General features: G+C 39.8%; 2 protein-coding genes across 9 annotated transcripts in view; one reads left to right on the top strand and one right to left on the bottom strand.

Moving 5' to 3' along the window:
• LOC136444840 (uncharacterized) overlaps positions 1-832 on the top strand; it is a 31,891-nt gene extending 31,059 nt beyond the window's left edge. The window contains exon 37 of the mRNA XM_066442589.1: positions 803-832. Within this exon, the coding sequence (XP_066298686.1) occupies positions 803-832 (30 nt within the window). The remainder of the gene's footprint in view (positions 1-802) is intronic.
• Positions 757-12,632, bottom strand: part of LOC136444839 (dedicator of cytokinesis protein 7-like) — a 40,586-nt gene continuing 28,710 nt past the window's right edge. For all 8 annotated transcript variants that reach the window (XM_066442579.1, XM_066442584.1, XM_066442582.1 and 5 more), the window contains 15 exons: positions 12,204-12,432; positions 11,542-11,694; positions 10,655-10,813; positions 10,168-10,280; positions 9,681-9,744; positions 9,299-9,415; positions 8,583-8,726; positions 7,962-8,099; positions 7,290-7,424; positions 6,627-6,807; positions 5,917-6,062; positions 5,150-5,293; positions 4,139-4,245; positions 3,631-3,786; positions 757-3,309 (listed from right to left, as the gene is read on the bottom strand). In XM_066442579.1, coding sequence (XP_066298676.1) covers positions 3,273-3,309; positions 3,631-3,786; positions 4,139-4,245; positions 5,150-5,293; positions 5,917-6,062; positions 6,627-6,807; positions 7,290-7,424; positions 7,962-8,099; positions 8,583-8,726; positions 9,299-9,415; positions 9,681-9,744; positions 10,168-10,280; positions 10,655-10,813; positions 11,542-11,694; positions 12,204-12,432 — 2,023 coding nt within the window. In that variant the 3' untranslated portion in view covers positions 757-3,272. The remainder of the gene's footprint in view (positions 3,310-3,630; positions 3,787-4,138; positions 4,246-5,149; positions 5,294-5,916; positions 6,063-6,626; positions 6,808-7,289; positions 7,425-7,961; positions 8,100-8,582; positions 8,727-9,298; positions 9,416-9,680; positions 9,745-10,167; positions 10,281-10,654; positions 10,814-11,541; positions 11,695-12,203; positions 12,433-12,632) is intronic.

Here is a 12,632-nt window from a genome sequence, read left to right as displayed (position 1 = left end):
GTTATATTACAAGTCTTAGCGTTCTGCTTATCATTAATGCCAGCTTTTATCAAGTAACGTTAGGTGTACTTCATGTAAGGCCACAGCAAGTAAATTCTCTGGATGATATTCTCTGCAGACTCCAAATTTAATCAATGCAAAGTTTCGATGCAAAGGAGCATAAAACTCTTTTTGACACTCCCTTCACTTCACCTCAAACAAGAGAATCATACACGGTTTAGAATTTTCTTGTACGCTTCATGTAATACACCCACATCTTTAAATATTATCGTTTTACATATTCTCCAAGCAGAGGTTTCGGTCCAGTGGGCTAGGAATGTCTGGGATTTCTAACGTTTCTCTCGTAGAGAAATACATCTTACCCACTTCCAAATCACCCCTTCCTCCCATAAATCTGTTCTATTTGATATCGATTACGACTGTGTAAAGAAGCGCCCCACAGTGACAAGTGAAAGTACTGCAACCGTCTTACAGGCTGCCGTTACCAGTGCAGCTCGTTTATGCTGCAGTTCGTACCGAGTCTGCCAGGTGTCGCTGTGACTCCATCTGAAACCTGTTCAACGTTATTGGTCAGATGTCTGTGACTTACACCGTGTGTAATTGATAAGTTACTGTCGGTAAACCGTTACCGATGATAGAAATCTTAATTCAGCACCTTTCTAGCAGTTCAAGGAGAAATGCTAACTATTACCTACTGGGAAATGATCCAATTTCAGTTCTTTTCAAGGGACTCACTTGAAATGACTCACACGGGTCTTTGCTTTACAAATGTTTTATTCATCTATTTCTACTTCTTCTATAGCTTGTGTACAAGTTGTACATTCCAGACTGAAGTGCTGAGAAAGACAGCGAGATGAAAAAGGCATCTAAGATTCTTCACTTGGTTTCAAGGCATCGGCTAAGAGCAGCTTGTATAGAGACAGAGAGCAAGGTGTGGTAGCTATGTTTACAAAACAGTGGGTGCAAACAGTAGAATGCTTTTATTTTGGGCCTGTTTTTCTAAGTCAGTTGTAAGTGTGCATCCGACCTGCATGAATGGGGTAAAGCCAGTCATCTTTGATTATTTTGTTTTCAGCACATAGGTACCACATCTCTCTCTCAACTCATCTGTGGGCGATTCTCTGACATGATTCTATGAAAGATATATTTTTTCTCATATAGATGTTTCATGCACTAAATCAGCAGCTGACCTATATAAGGCTTATTAGCCATTGGAGAAATGACCTGGTATATTGTGCAAATATCAGTCTATATAATACTAGTTCTAGTTATACATTAGTGCCATCTGAATTGCTTGAGTACGGGTAGCAAAGTTACAGAATCTGAGTATTTATCTTCAAAGAGTAGTTAAAGATACTGGGTGCCCATCCAGGGCATTCTGGTTTATTCTAAAGGCTGCCAACAAAAACAATATACAGTACCAAACAAACTTGTCAACAAAACAATATACAGTGCCAAATATACAATCTACATATTGATAGTACTCATATACCAACTTAATATACTTGTGGTTGTATTCCTATCCTTCTATTTGTTGGTAATATTTCTGTTTCGTAAATTAGTATTTTTCTTGAAATAACTATTGGAATTACCATATGATTAACAATTCACTAAGTACTGACAAAAAGAGATGTAAATACAAATGAAATATAGTCAGCTTAGTTATACATGTCCATAAAGCAAAGCCTAGATACTGTTTATCCCCAGTCTAGGTTACATATAGCTGCCACAAAACAAAACAAAACAAAACAAACATTTTTGTTACAAACAATAGCTTTCTAATCTGAGTTACCAACCACTTAGTATATACATTCCTTCTCACTGTTTCAGTCACAACATACATGTATAGCCAACTCGGAGAAGTAAAATTGACTGGAACTTGACTTTTAAACCGAACATATTCAAAACAGTAACTTGCAAGAGGTGCACAATATTATGCAACATGTATGTGTGAAATATAAGTACACAAGATTAATGAATTAGTATTAAGTTGGTCCAATAGTATTATATACAGGGAATGGAAAGAGATCCACAATCATGATTTAAAAAATTGTATCTTAGGGTTTTAAATGAATGGGGAATGATATAAACATAGATTGTAACAAAGTTCACAGCTGTATAATAACACTCTTTTAAGTAGTTATCAGAACCTCTGTCAGTAGCACACTATTTTGGTAAATTGTCACCAATGAATAAGTTGAGTTACAGAATTGGAATGACACACATTTCTCAAACTTTCCACCATCAAGTAGTCTCACACAATGTTCAATTTATTGATGCACAATGTACCACACAGGAGTGGTTATGGAATGAAGTTTTCTCATGAATTATACCGCAAACTAAGCTCCCACAAATGGGATAGTAATACCATGACATGGATGCCATTGTCTGTATTACCTTGCCAACTTGGGGGTACTTCATTCAAAACTTTAAGGGGGGGGGGGGCGTAAGGCAAATTCTCCCTTTCATTTGACTTCTATCTCCCTAGTACTACATTGTAAGTTACACTGTATTCCCTAGATTTCATTTGTCAAAAATACAAGAATCCCCCCAAAATGTTTCAATGGACGTGTCTTTAAAAGGTGTACGTGCCACTGTTTGCATGGGCCTTCCCAATGTTTGTAATGTAACCTGTTAGACACATCACAAGGTATTAAAAATGCCACCACAGCCATTAATGATGTAACCTTAACCATTCACCCAAACCTTGAAAGAACGAGGCATTGTTCTTTAAATGATTTGGCTGACTTAGAGCTACTTTACTGAAAGGCAGAAGCATATTGCTGTCTGACATTTGAATCTACTAGCGACAGGAGTTCTATCAGAATTGCATTGAAGTCTAATGCTAGGCACAGTTAATACCTGTATATCCCTAAGACACCTATAAGCCTGCTGTGGTTAAATGGATTTCTGCATAGTTTAAGGGACTTCACATACCAGCAAGGTGCACAATAGACTGAACCCATTGCCCACTCTACCTCAGTCAAATGCAAAACAAAAACGTAGAAATTCACAAATTGCCTGTGTTTACATCCACTCTCTTATTGGTTGAGCTGCTAATTTTGATTGACAGCTAGGATCAGTCTATTGTGCAGAAGTTTTGCAGCCCCCAGTGCAGGGACGATGTATAGCTCTCTGGCTTTATCACTGCATAGGTGATCATGAAGTTTGCTGTTGTGAGCGAATGTGTGCAACAGTTCTGAAGGCAAAGGTTCGCGTCCCAGCCATGTACAAAGGCATCTATTGAGTGTCTTCCTGGCCTGGACCACAGTCTACACTGTCGTCTTTCTGTATCCAGTAACTGCATCTCTGTGCAGAAAAATTCATTTCATGTAACAAAAGAAACACTTTTTTCCTTCAACATCTATCTCGGCAGCACAAAGAAGCACCCACATTTACATCTACGGCCTACAATCTACAGAAACTAAAAAACTGAAGAACACAGTAGCAGTAGCATTCCTCAAATGATATTTCTCAGTACATCAGTTCAGAAAGGACAGAGTATGCTGCCTACTTCTATTATAAGCTTGAAAATCCTCTACAGCTAGTGCATTTTCCACACTTCAGTTGGAACTACCAAGCACATGTACTTTCAGTGCGGCACTGCAAGGCGGCATACATGCACCTCACCTTCTTGTGTTCCTCATTATGTTAATGATTCGTTTGTCGTTGACCAACGGCATGAGGCGCTCCACAAAGCGCCGGTAGTTCCTCTCGAGCTCGTGTTGGTACTCTTTCTGGTCGGGGCCAATCAAACTGCGATTCTTCTTCAGGGCATCGCTACATCTGAACAGAAACAAATACAGAATGTTCACTTTCCATAAAAATTTCAATGATATGAATACCAAATGAACAACATGTACCAGTAGCTCGACAGCATTGAAGGGTTCTTGCTTTCAAAAAGTCAATCGCGAATAAGAAAAAAGCAAACACGCCTTTAGTTAGCAAGGTTAACAAACCGCATTAGACCACATTTCACCTGAAGCCTGTCCAAGGCTAAAATGCATTTCTCTCAAGAAGAAAATGTTAAAGTTTAATATTGACTGTAACTGCTAAAAAACATGACACTACATAATTATTTGTCCTAATGCACTGTAAGGACAGATAGAACTAGGAGACAACTACAAGTAGAACCTACTTTTTGGAGAAGTCCTTGAAACAGAGCCTGAGTTTGTTGTAGTGCTTGGCTAGAGACAAATCATCGGGCAGGTCCGTCAGGAACGCAGTGGCCACCTCTAGAGGGCCCTGTGGAGGCAGAAATCTGTATCACATAACTGGGAAACCACCATGCAAAATAACAAAGGAGTTCTGCGCTTTAAGTTGGTAAGTACAAGCTGACTTATACAGACTGATATGTTGTGGTATGGCAAACAATGTTGTACAACCATGCTGATTTTGAGATTAATGGTTGCTCTGCTGCCTTTCTACTGTAAATTACAAAGGCAACGGAGCCTCAAAATCCCTAAATGGCCTTCTATCCTTAAATATACATGTAAAATGTAACATCAAATTTCGTAATGCTGCCGGGTACTCTACCACTGCTACATTAAAAAAACCCAGTGAATTTAAAGAGATCTACTAATGCAGCAAAAGTAATTCCCTGCAGTATGCACACTTTAGATATCAAGGTGTTCAAGACATTCTTGAGAAGGCCTCAAAAACATACATTTTTGATGTGGTGGTCTTAGGGTAACTGGTGGATTTATGAGAGTTAGCATTACAAATTGTGTTTATAATTTGGAGTATATCAGATTTCGTATCTTTATCTATATACCTGGTACAACCGCCATTAGGCGTAACACATCAGCTTCACAGGCACGTGGCAGCAGCTGGTTATATTACACCAAACGGTCTGTTACACCTAGTCTTTGCATATCTGACTGCATCCGTTCTTTAAAGCTACTTAGTGAAGATGCTCCTACAGTACTTGATGACAAAGAGTTCCATTCTACTATGGTTCTCGGAAAATACAAATTTTCGAACACATCAATCCTTGGCTGATAACTCTGGTACTTAAAAGCATGACTATTTCTAGTCCTCTTCTGAGCTGGCATTAGAACTGCTAACTGTCACTGGGGTGACAGCAGTTAAATGCAATAATGTAGACTACACTCTGCTGTAGTTGTCCCAATCTGCCAGTGTTCCATACCTGGTTAACAGTGGTACCGATACAGCCCTGCAGTACCATCTGCAGCATCTTGGGGTCGGCTGGGTCCTGAGTCGTGGCCAGGAACAACTCTTTTGTCTTCTTCTGGATGTCTTCTATAGCAACCTCAACTGGAGACAGAACAATCTGGGCAGAAAGAAAACAATCAAAAAGTTTTCATACAACCTTCTATATTCCCTATACAAATACAATCCTACACAATTTTATGACACGAGGACAACCTCAGTTTGTTTTTCTTCTTGCTTTTTTGCAGCATTTTTACATCACAAGGTGTGTTGTCATTTGAAAGATGAGCTTACTTTGACGTCATCTCAGCGGTGGATGGCTCATGCCTTGACAAGGACTGGTGTTGTACAGTCGAAAATTTGGGTAAGTCCAATTTCTTGTGTTGGCAATTACACTTAAAACTTATTTCAGAGCTTACTTTATGTCGACTTCATTCCCAACAAGTTGACCAAACAAACCAAATCAAGATATCAAAGTTAATGGTCTAGTCTGCCCACTTCCCAACCTCCTTGACATTACAAAAGGTAGAAAAAGGCTCTAGTAGTATCCAGTATTTGATTATATTGCTGTAGGGGTCCCTGACACAGGGGTGGGCTGCAGTCAGCTAGTCTTCACACCATGCTTCCAAGTGGCTATGTCCAGCAGGTCCACGCTGGTGAGGCCATACTCCTTAATGTCCTTCCTGACACACTCCATCCAAGATTTCTTTAGTCTACCATGACCTAAAACAGAAGAAACTTTACCTCCACCCTGTGGATGACGCTGACTCTTGTCTTGACGTAGGGAAAGGCGTTGATCGTGGTGAGGATGGTTTTCCTCTTGTACTGCTCTGTCAGCTCTCCGTGGGCGCGGCCATCTTTGGTGAAGGGTGTGGCAAACATGAACCGTCCTGAGTGTCAACACAGAATAAAATCTTTGAAAAAAATCTACATGTAACTTTAGGCCACACCAATTCTTGGATTAAACTTGAAACTGAAAAAAAAGATGATTCAGAGTGGAAAGTCTATGTCTTAGTACAGATAGTGTCGGAGATTATAGTCAGATGCTCATGTAGTTTACTTACTGAGATTTTCGCTAAAAAATGTCATTGCTGTTGCCTTTTTAGTTCTACTCATGGAGAACTTTTTTGGAAAAACTAGAATGAAATAGAACTTTTTTAGATAGTAAAGTTGGAATGCTTAGATCCCTAATTTCATAAGAAATACGCAAATTTTCTGTTTCTCATAAAACAAGGGATTTAGGCATTCCAATTGTTACATGATTAACAGATCAACTGATTAACAGAACAAACAAATGAAAGCAGTTACAGGTGCGTTTCACCTTTTTGTGTGCCCGTGCCATTATAAAGTCAGGGAAAAGAAAGAGAAACATGACTGACTCAAGTTGTAGTTCTTATCAAAGTCTTTTGAAACTGTGACATGTAAAAGTTACAGGAAAGAGAAAAATGACTGACTCAAGTTGTAGTTCTTGTCGAAGTACGAGATGCGGTCCTTCATCTCGTACAGGTCGAAGTACGGCTCCACGTAGGTGAGCTGGATGTACGCCTTGTTGGGGTGGAGTCGGGAGGAGTCCACGGGGCTGGAGTCTTTGATAACCTCCACCAGGTCCTGGCCAAATCTGTCCGCATAGAAACTCTGTGTGGACAACAAGAAACAAATAAACAAACAATGGATGTTAAATATTCTGCTTGGTATGAAAATCTGAAATTTAAGATATGTCTCAAACCTCCCAAAATCATTGCAAATAAACATATTAGCTATGCACAAATAAAAAAAATATCTTTTGTGCATTATGATCTCTAACTTTATTTCTAAATCATCATTCTTACATTAGCAGGACATACATGTAATATTAGATCATATCATGCTTAACAATATGATAGCATATCATATTGTGATGTCTTTATCCATAAGGTAAAGTAGCCATCGCTATCAAGGGATCTTAATGTAATCATGTCATTTGACATAGGAAAAAAGTTGTTACTTATCATATTTCAAAGCAGACTGGAATGCTCACACACGTTATCTGTGTGCTTTGCAAGACTACTATACAACTACATATCGCTCTCACATAATATCTATGAATTATAGAATCTCTATTTCTTGTGAAACATCACCTCCAGTCTGTGTGCTATCTCGGGGAGTTTGGTGATGGCCGGCTCCTTGTACACAAACTCCTCCCCGTCCAGGTCTCCAAACTTGCTGCCATAGAAGCCCACTCGGAAGAATGTCCCAAACATTCTCTTACCAGCCTGAGGGAAGGGGGACACAAGCAGGTGACATTACAGGTGGGGAGAGAGAGTAAACTTAAAAGAGGGGAAAGTAGTACTGCCCTGCTACTGTTACTAGTATGGACAAAAGATTCACTTCATTACTATTTAGAGAAAACCTTTACCACAGTCAACCCTGTACCACTTACAAGTGACCACCACAGCAGAAGGACCACTGGGCCATTGTGGCTAGTCTTCTTTTGTGGTCCCAAAGATTAAATTTGTCATCAACCCAATCATTAAAAATCCTGTCTATAGTAGCCACCTGTCTACTGTGACCATTTTCTTAAGGTCCCTTGAGTGGTCACTATAGGCAGGTTTGACTGTATTTCAAAGCTTTATCTGGAACAGTTTCTAAACTATTGTAAAATGCATTGACATTGAATAAAGACCAGATAAACTTTAGTACTAGAGCACAATAGGTGAAGAATATTTTAGGAGACATTGCAATATGTAGGAAAACAGACAAAAGATTATCGTGTTCCTGGTAACAAAATACTGTATCGTGATGTTTCCTACCTGGTCCTGCTTGATGATTTGTTGGAAAGCCTCCTGTAGTTTACCGTGGATGGTGGCCAGTTTCTTGTGGTTCCTCTCTGCCTCGTGGATGGGGATCAGGATCTTATAGGTCTCATTCTGGGACTCGTACATTTGGGCCTTTAGATCAAAAACACAAGTCCATGATTTATTCACAGCATCACTACAATCTTTCTTCAGTTTCTTTTTCATGTATAAGAGGTTGAATGCATCTCATTTATAACTTTATTGCACAACAATTGTACAAGGTACAAAGTATGGCATCTACTGGTACTTAACTTATAAGTTCATATCATAAGCAACCCAAAGATTCAATGTTTCCAAACTCCTCAAAATAGATCAAAAGTATAAATGAATTTAATTTTTATCAAAAGTCTTCTTTAATACAAGGTACAGTATAAAAATTTTCAATCCAAGACTACAGGGCAGATTGTCCAACTTTTGTTTCAAAATACTGTATGTGTGAATTTTTTGCACAGACAAAACATTTTTAGTCACAACCCTGTTAGCTTCCGGTATGCTTTATACCAGTTCTTTTAATTCCTAATTTCTTTCAGCCTTAGATCAACTGTCTTAAAATATATATAACAAGTTCATTCTCACCATAGAGAAGGCATAGGCGGCCTGTTCCAGCAGCCCCACCAGCCCCAGCTCTGTGAAGTACTTCCCAGTACAGATCCCCTCCTCATCTGGAGACACCACGTCATCAGATACTGCACTCTCCTCAAGGACATTGGACGAGATATTCTGCAATGTGCAAGAGAAGTATGTAACTACCTCATGATAAACAACAAAGCAAAAGAGCAAACAATTTTAGCTAAGGGTTAGGTTGGAACCCTTAAATAGTTTCTGCTTTGTGCTGTTGCTACACTTGTCTGAAAGCTTCTGAATCAGTTCAACACTCGGTGATGAAAGGCTGAATGGTGTACAGTTGTAGGGGTTCAAAAGATTAAACCAGGCAGGAACGTTTGCTGCATACGTTTGTGAAGGTTAGACATCCAGGTAACAAATATTTAAAGAGAATTCAAACTCTACAACTGGATACGAATTCGGAGATTTATTTCCGGACGTTTCGAGTGACATCCATCACTCTTCTTCAGCGTCACTAAAATGAACTAGCAGAACTAACCAGTACTTATATACAATGACTAGAAAAACCGGTTTTACATGGCTTCATTTTAGTGACGCTGAAGAAGAGTGATGGATGTCACTCGAAACGTCCGGAAATAAATCTCCGAATTCGTATCCAGTTGTAGAGTTTGAATTCTCTTTAAATAAACGTTTGCTGCAGTTTCTGCAGATTCAGACAGAGGGCATACCTGGAAGGAGACACAGCCGATGGGGAGGTATGTTTTGTCCTCCAGCATGTTGAGGTATTCGGCCACCAACGCTGCAGAGTGCACCAAACACTGGGCTGCCTCCGCATGGTTCCCTCTCTGTGAACCACACAACAGTCAATATTTGGAAAGGATACATGTTACTGGCCAGGCCAAGGCATTACCATCAATGCAAAAGTTAGTCTAATGATATTGAATTGTACATTGTACAGTATTTGTATTGGCTCACACACAAGCACAGAAACATTGACGAAACATTGACAAAACAAGACAATGGGAATTACTGAACAGCTCTGAAATCTCAGTTTCTAAATTTGCATACTTTTGTAAATGATGAATACACTGAAAACAACATAATGCTTACCTCTGTATGCTTGCCAGCCATGTTTTGTAGCCAGGTCAGTCTGAGATCTGGTGAATTCTGGTACCTGGAACAACAAAATAACAGTCAGCAAAGCTCTAATCCCTTACAACATTCAAAATCAACCTTTGACCAAAAGGAGACAATGATAGACATATTATGGAGAGAGTTGTAAAGAATTAATGTTGATATTCTGTAGTCTCTACCAGACTAACTACGCCGGCTATAGGGGGAACATTTGCCGGGGGACTTTGGCCATGGAGGGTAACATTCGCAGGCTAGGGTTGCAAATTTGACCGTCTCTCCGTAGCTGACTCCCTTCATACAATTGACTCTATTTGGCCAATTTCTACTATTTTCCCAGCGACCCGCGGAGGCTGGTAGAGCCTAGATATTCTGTAGAATTGGAGGAAACACAATGCAGACAGAAGCCTACCCCTTGGCTATCCTGTACATTGTACATCTATCATTACTATAGAGAGTACCCTACCCCTTGGCTATCCTGTACATCAGGTCCAGTAACATCTCAGGGTCCTCCTGGAACTCCTTCATCTTCACCGTGTCCGACAGGATCATGTGCAGGTTGAACACCAGGTCTCGCACCTGTAATCACCACGGCAACAGCACAGGTAAACAAACATACATGAAACATTCAAGTTAACATTGTCAATGGTGAGCACTTATTAAGTGGTCCAAATATGAACCCCTGGGGAACACAATATTACTGTTTTGTCTCACGTTCACTCCAAAGAGTAGAAGTTCTTACATACGAAGGAAATATCCCTAATTTTCCAAAATATTACTTAGGTACGGAACAAAAACATGTATTTTACTAGCCACTGCAGACAGGATTCTAAATGCTTGGACTAGATGGAGAAAATCCAAGGAACAGACAAAAGTGGCCACAATGATCATATGGCCTCAACGCAGAGGTGTCCACTATTATTTAAGACTATATCATACTAATGAACCCCCACCTGTTCAGGAAAGGTGGTCCCCTGGAGTTCAGCATCCTCCTGAGCGTACATGAGGATAGTCTTGAGTGACCTGCGCAGGTACTCCTCATTAAAGGACTGTGAGGAGCCCACAAGGGAGGACAGGGACATGGTCACCTGCATCTTCACTCGTGCAAAGTTCTGGGGAACAAAACAGCAGCAAAGGGTTAAACCATGAGCTTGAGTTATTATTTTCTTTTACATCTCTATTCAAACACATGGCACAACAACACATTTACAATTTCACAAATACACACAGTTACAGGGGCCATTCCCACTGGCTTTTTTGGCTTGGGTGTTCTCCCTAGGACTTTTCTACAGGGGTGTTTCATCCCCCTAGATTTTCTGTGCTAGGGTTTCTTCCCAAGGAGCATAAGCTGGAGTTGATATGCTGGTGAGAGTATTGGTATGAAGTTGTATAATGTCTGGAAATATCCCGACAGAAATGCTATTACGTGAGATGAGGTCTGTTTTGATTGACATGCAAAACTTTAGTTTTACCCTGCTCTGCACGTGGAAGAAAACAAAGTCAAATGGCACTTGAACAGAAATTCATTGTGGTTACGTACATAGAAAGTATGAAGAAAGACAATCACTATAGGGAAAAGAAAATCAGATAATTTGAGTCCAAAAACAATACAAATGTATCATATTATACATTATGTACATCATGTCTATGGTAAGCTATGACTTTGTAATAAATGATAAAAATACAGAAAATTTAAGCCAAGTTAGCCAACTGAAAAGAAGATTAACTTTCTAATATGATCCTGGCTATCTTTACATGTATTTGCTCTCATGATACAAGCATAATATACTAGTAAGCTATAAGAGGTACATGTATCAACATTTTAGACTGTTTGACTCACGTTTCCAATCTCAAAGTTCTGTCTCATGAGCAGGTAGAGGGAAGCGCTGGAGTGGGAGCGGGTGTTGCTGATGCAGGAGCTGCAGTGGCGCAGGAGCCGCAAACACAGGTCTGCACACTGCTCCGTCTCCTCCTCAAACAACAGCTCTGGGAACTACACAACATGTATGGAACAATGTTAGATATCATCACTAATGTGTTATACAATCATACACAATCATGTACATGTCTGCACACTGCTCTGTCTCCTCCTCAAACAACAGCTCTGGGAACTAGAGAACATGTGCGGAACCATGTTAGAGATCCTCACAGCTAACGTTTAATATAATCACACAGGTCTGCACACTGTTCTGTCTCCTCCTCAAACAACAGCTCTGGGAACTAAACAATATGGATACCACATATAATCTTACATATAATCACAGTCATATAAGGTCTAATACAACGATTACATTGAAAAAACTTATCCTATATAATTGAAGTTAAGAGATATCTGGTTTTTATCTGATTCTATGTCATATGCTGCACAGTAACATTACTTTAACAAAAATATGACTGAGTCTGTATGTTGCATGTTTCATAGATTAGCCAACTCATTTCCAGCTTTCATGCCAGCTGTAGAATGCATAAAGTTCTAAAAAGACACATTTACAGGAATATTACCTTGAAGACAATGGCTCTCTGAGTTGCAAACAGGTTCTGCAGCACGTATGTGCTTTGGTTACAGGCCAGGGAATGGAGCAGCACCCTCAGCACACTGCCCAGCAGACTCTGTAGGGAGTCAGACACCAGCACAGTCTGTACGATCAGCTCCAGGGTGTCTAGGATGATCATGTTGGCCTCCGCCGCCAAGTTACCCTGCATGAAGGCCTGGCTTTCTGTGTCTCTGGGTCTGTAAGAAAAGTATTTTACATTGTATCAAATTTTGCAATACCTTGAAGTGGTCCAAACATGGATCCTTGGGGAACACAACATCAATTTTTACACTGTGTATGACTTTTGTACTTGGAACTTTTATCCAACTAAAACTACCTGGAGTACACAAAACACATATAATACTTGTCCAGTAAATCTACAGAATCACTTCTTTTG

This window comes from Branchiostoma lanceolatum, chromosome 11 (assembly GCF_035083965.1).
Source record: "Branchiostoma lanceolatum isolate klBraLanc5 chromosome 11, klBraLanc5.hap2, whole genome shotgun sequence".
In the NCBI taxonomy this organism is placed as follows: Eukaryota; Metazoa; Chordata; class Leptocardii; order Amphioxiformes; family Branchiostomatidae; genus Branchiostoma; species Branchiostoma lanceolatum.
Note: the sequence above shows the minus strand (reverse complement) of the source record. Positions and strands in the feature narration are given on the sequence as shown.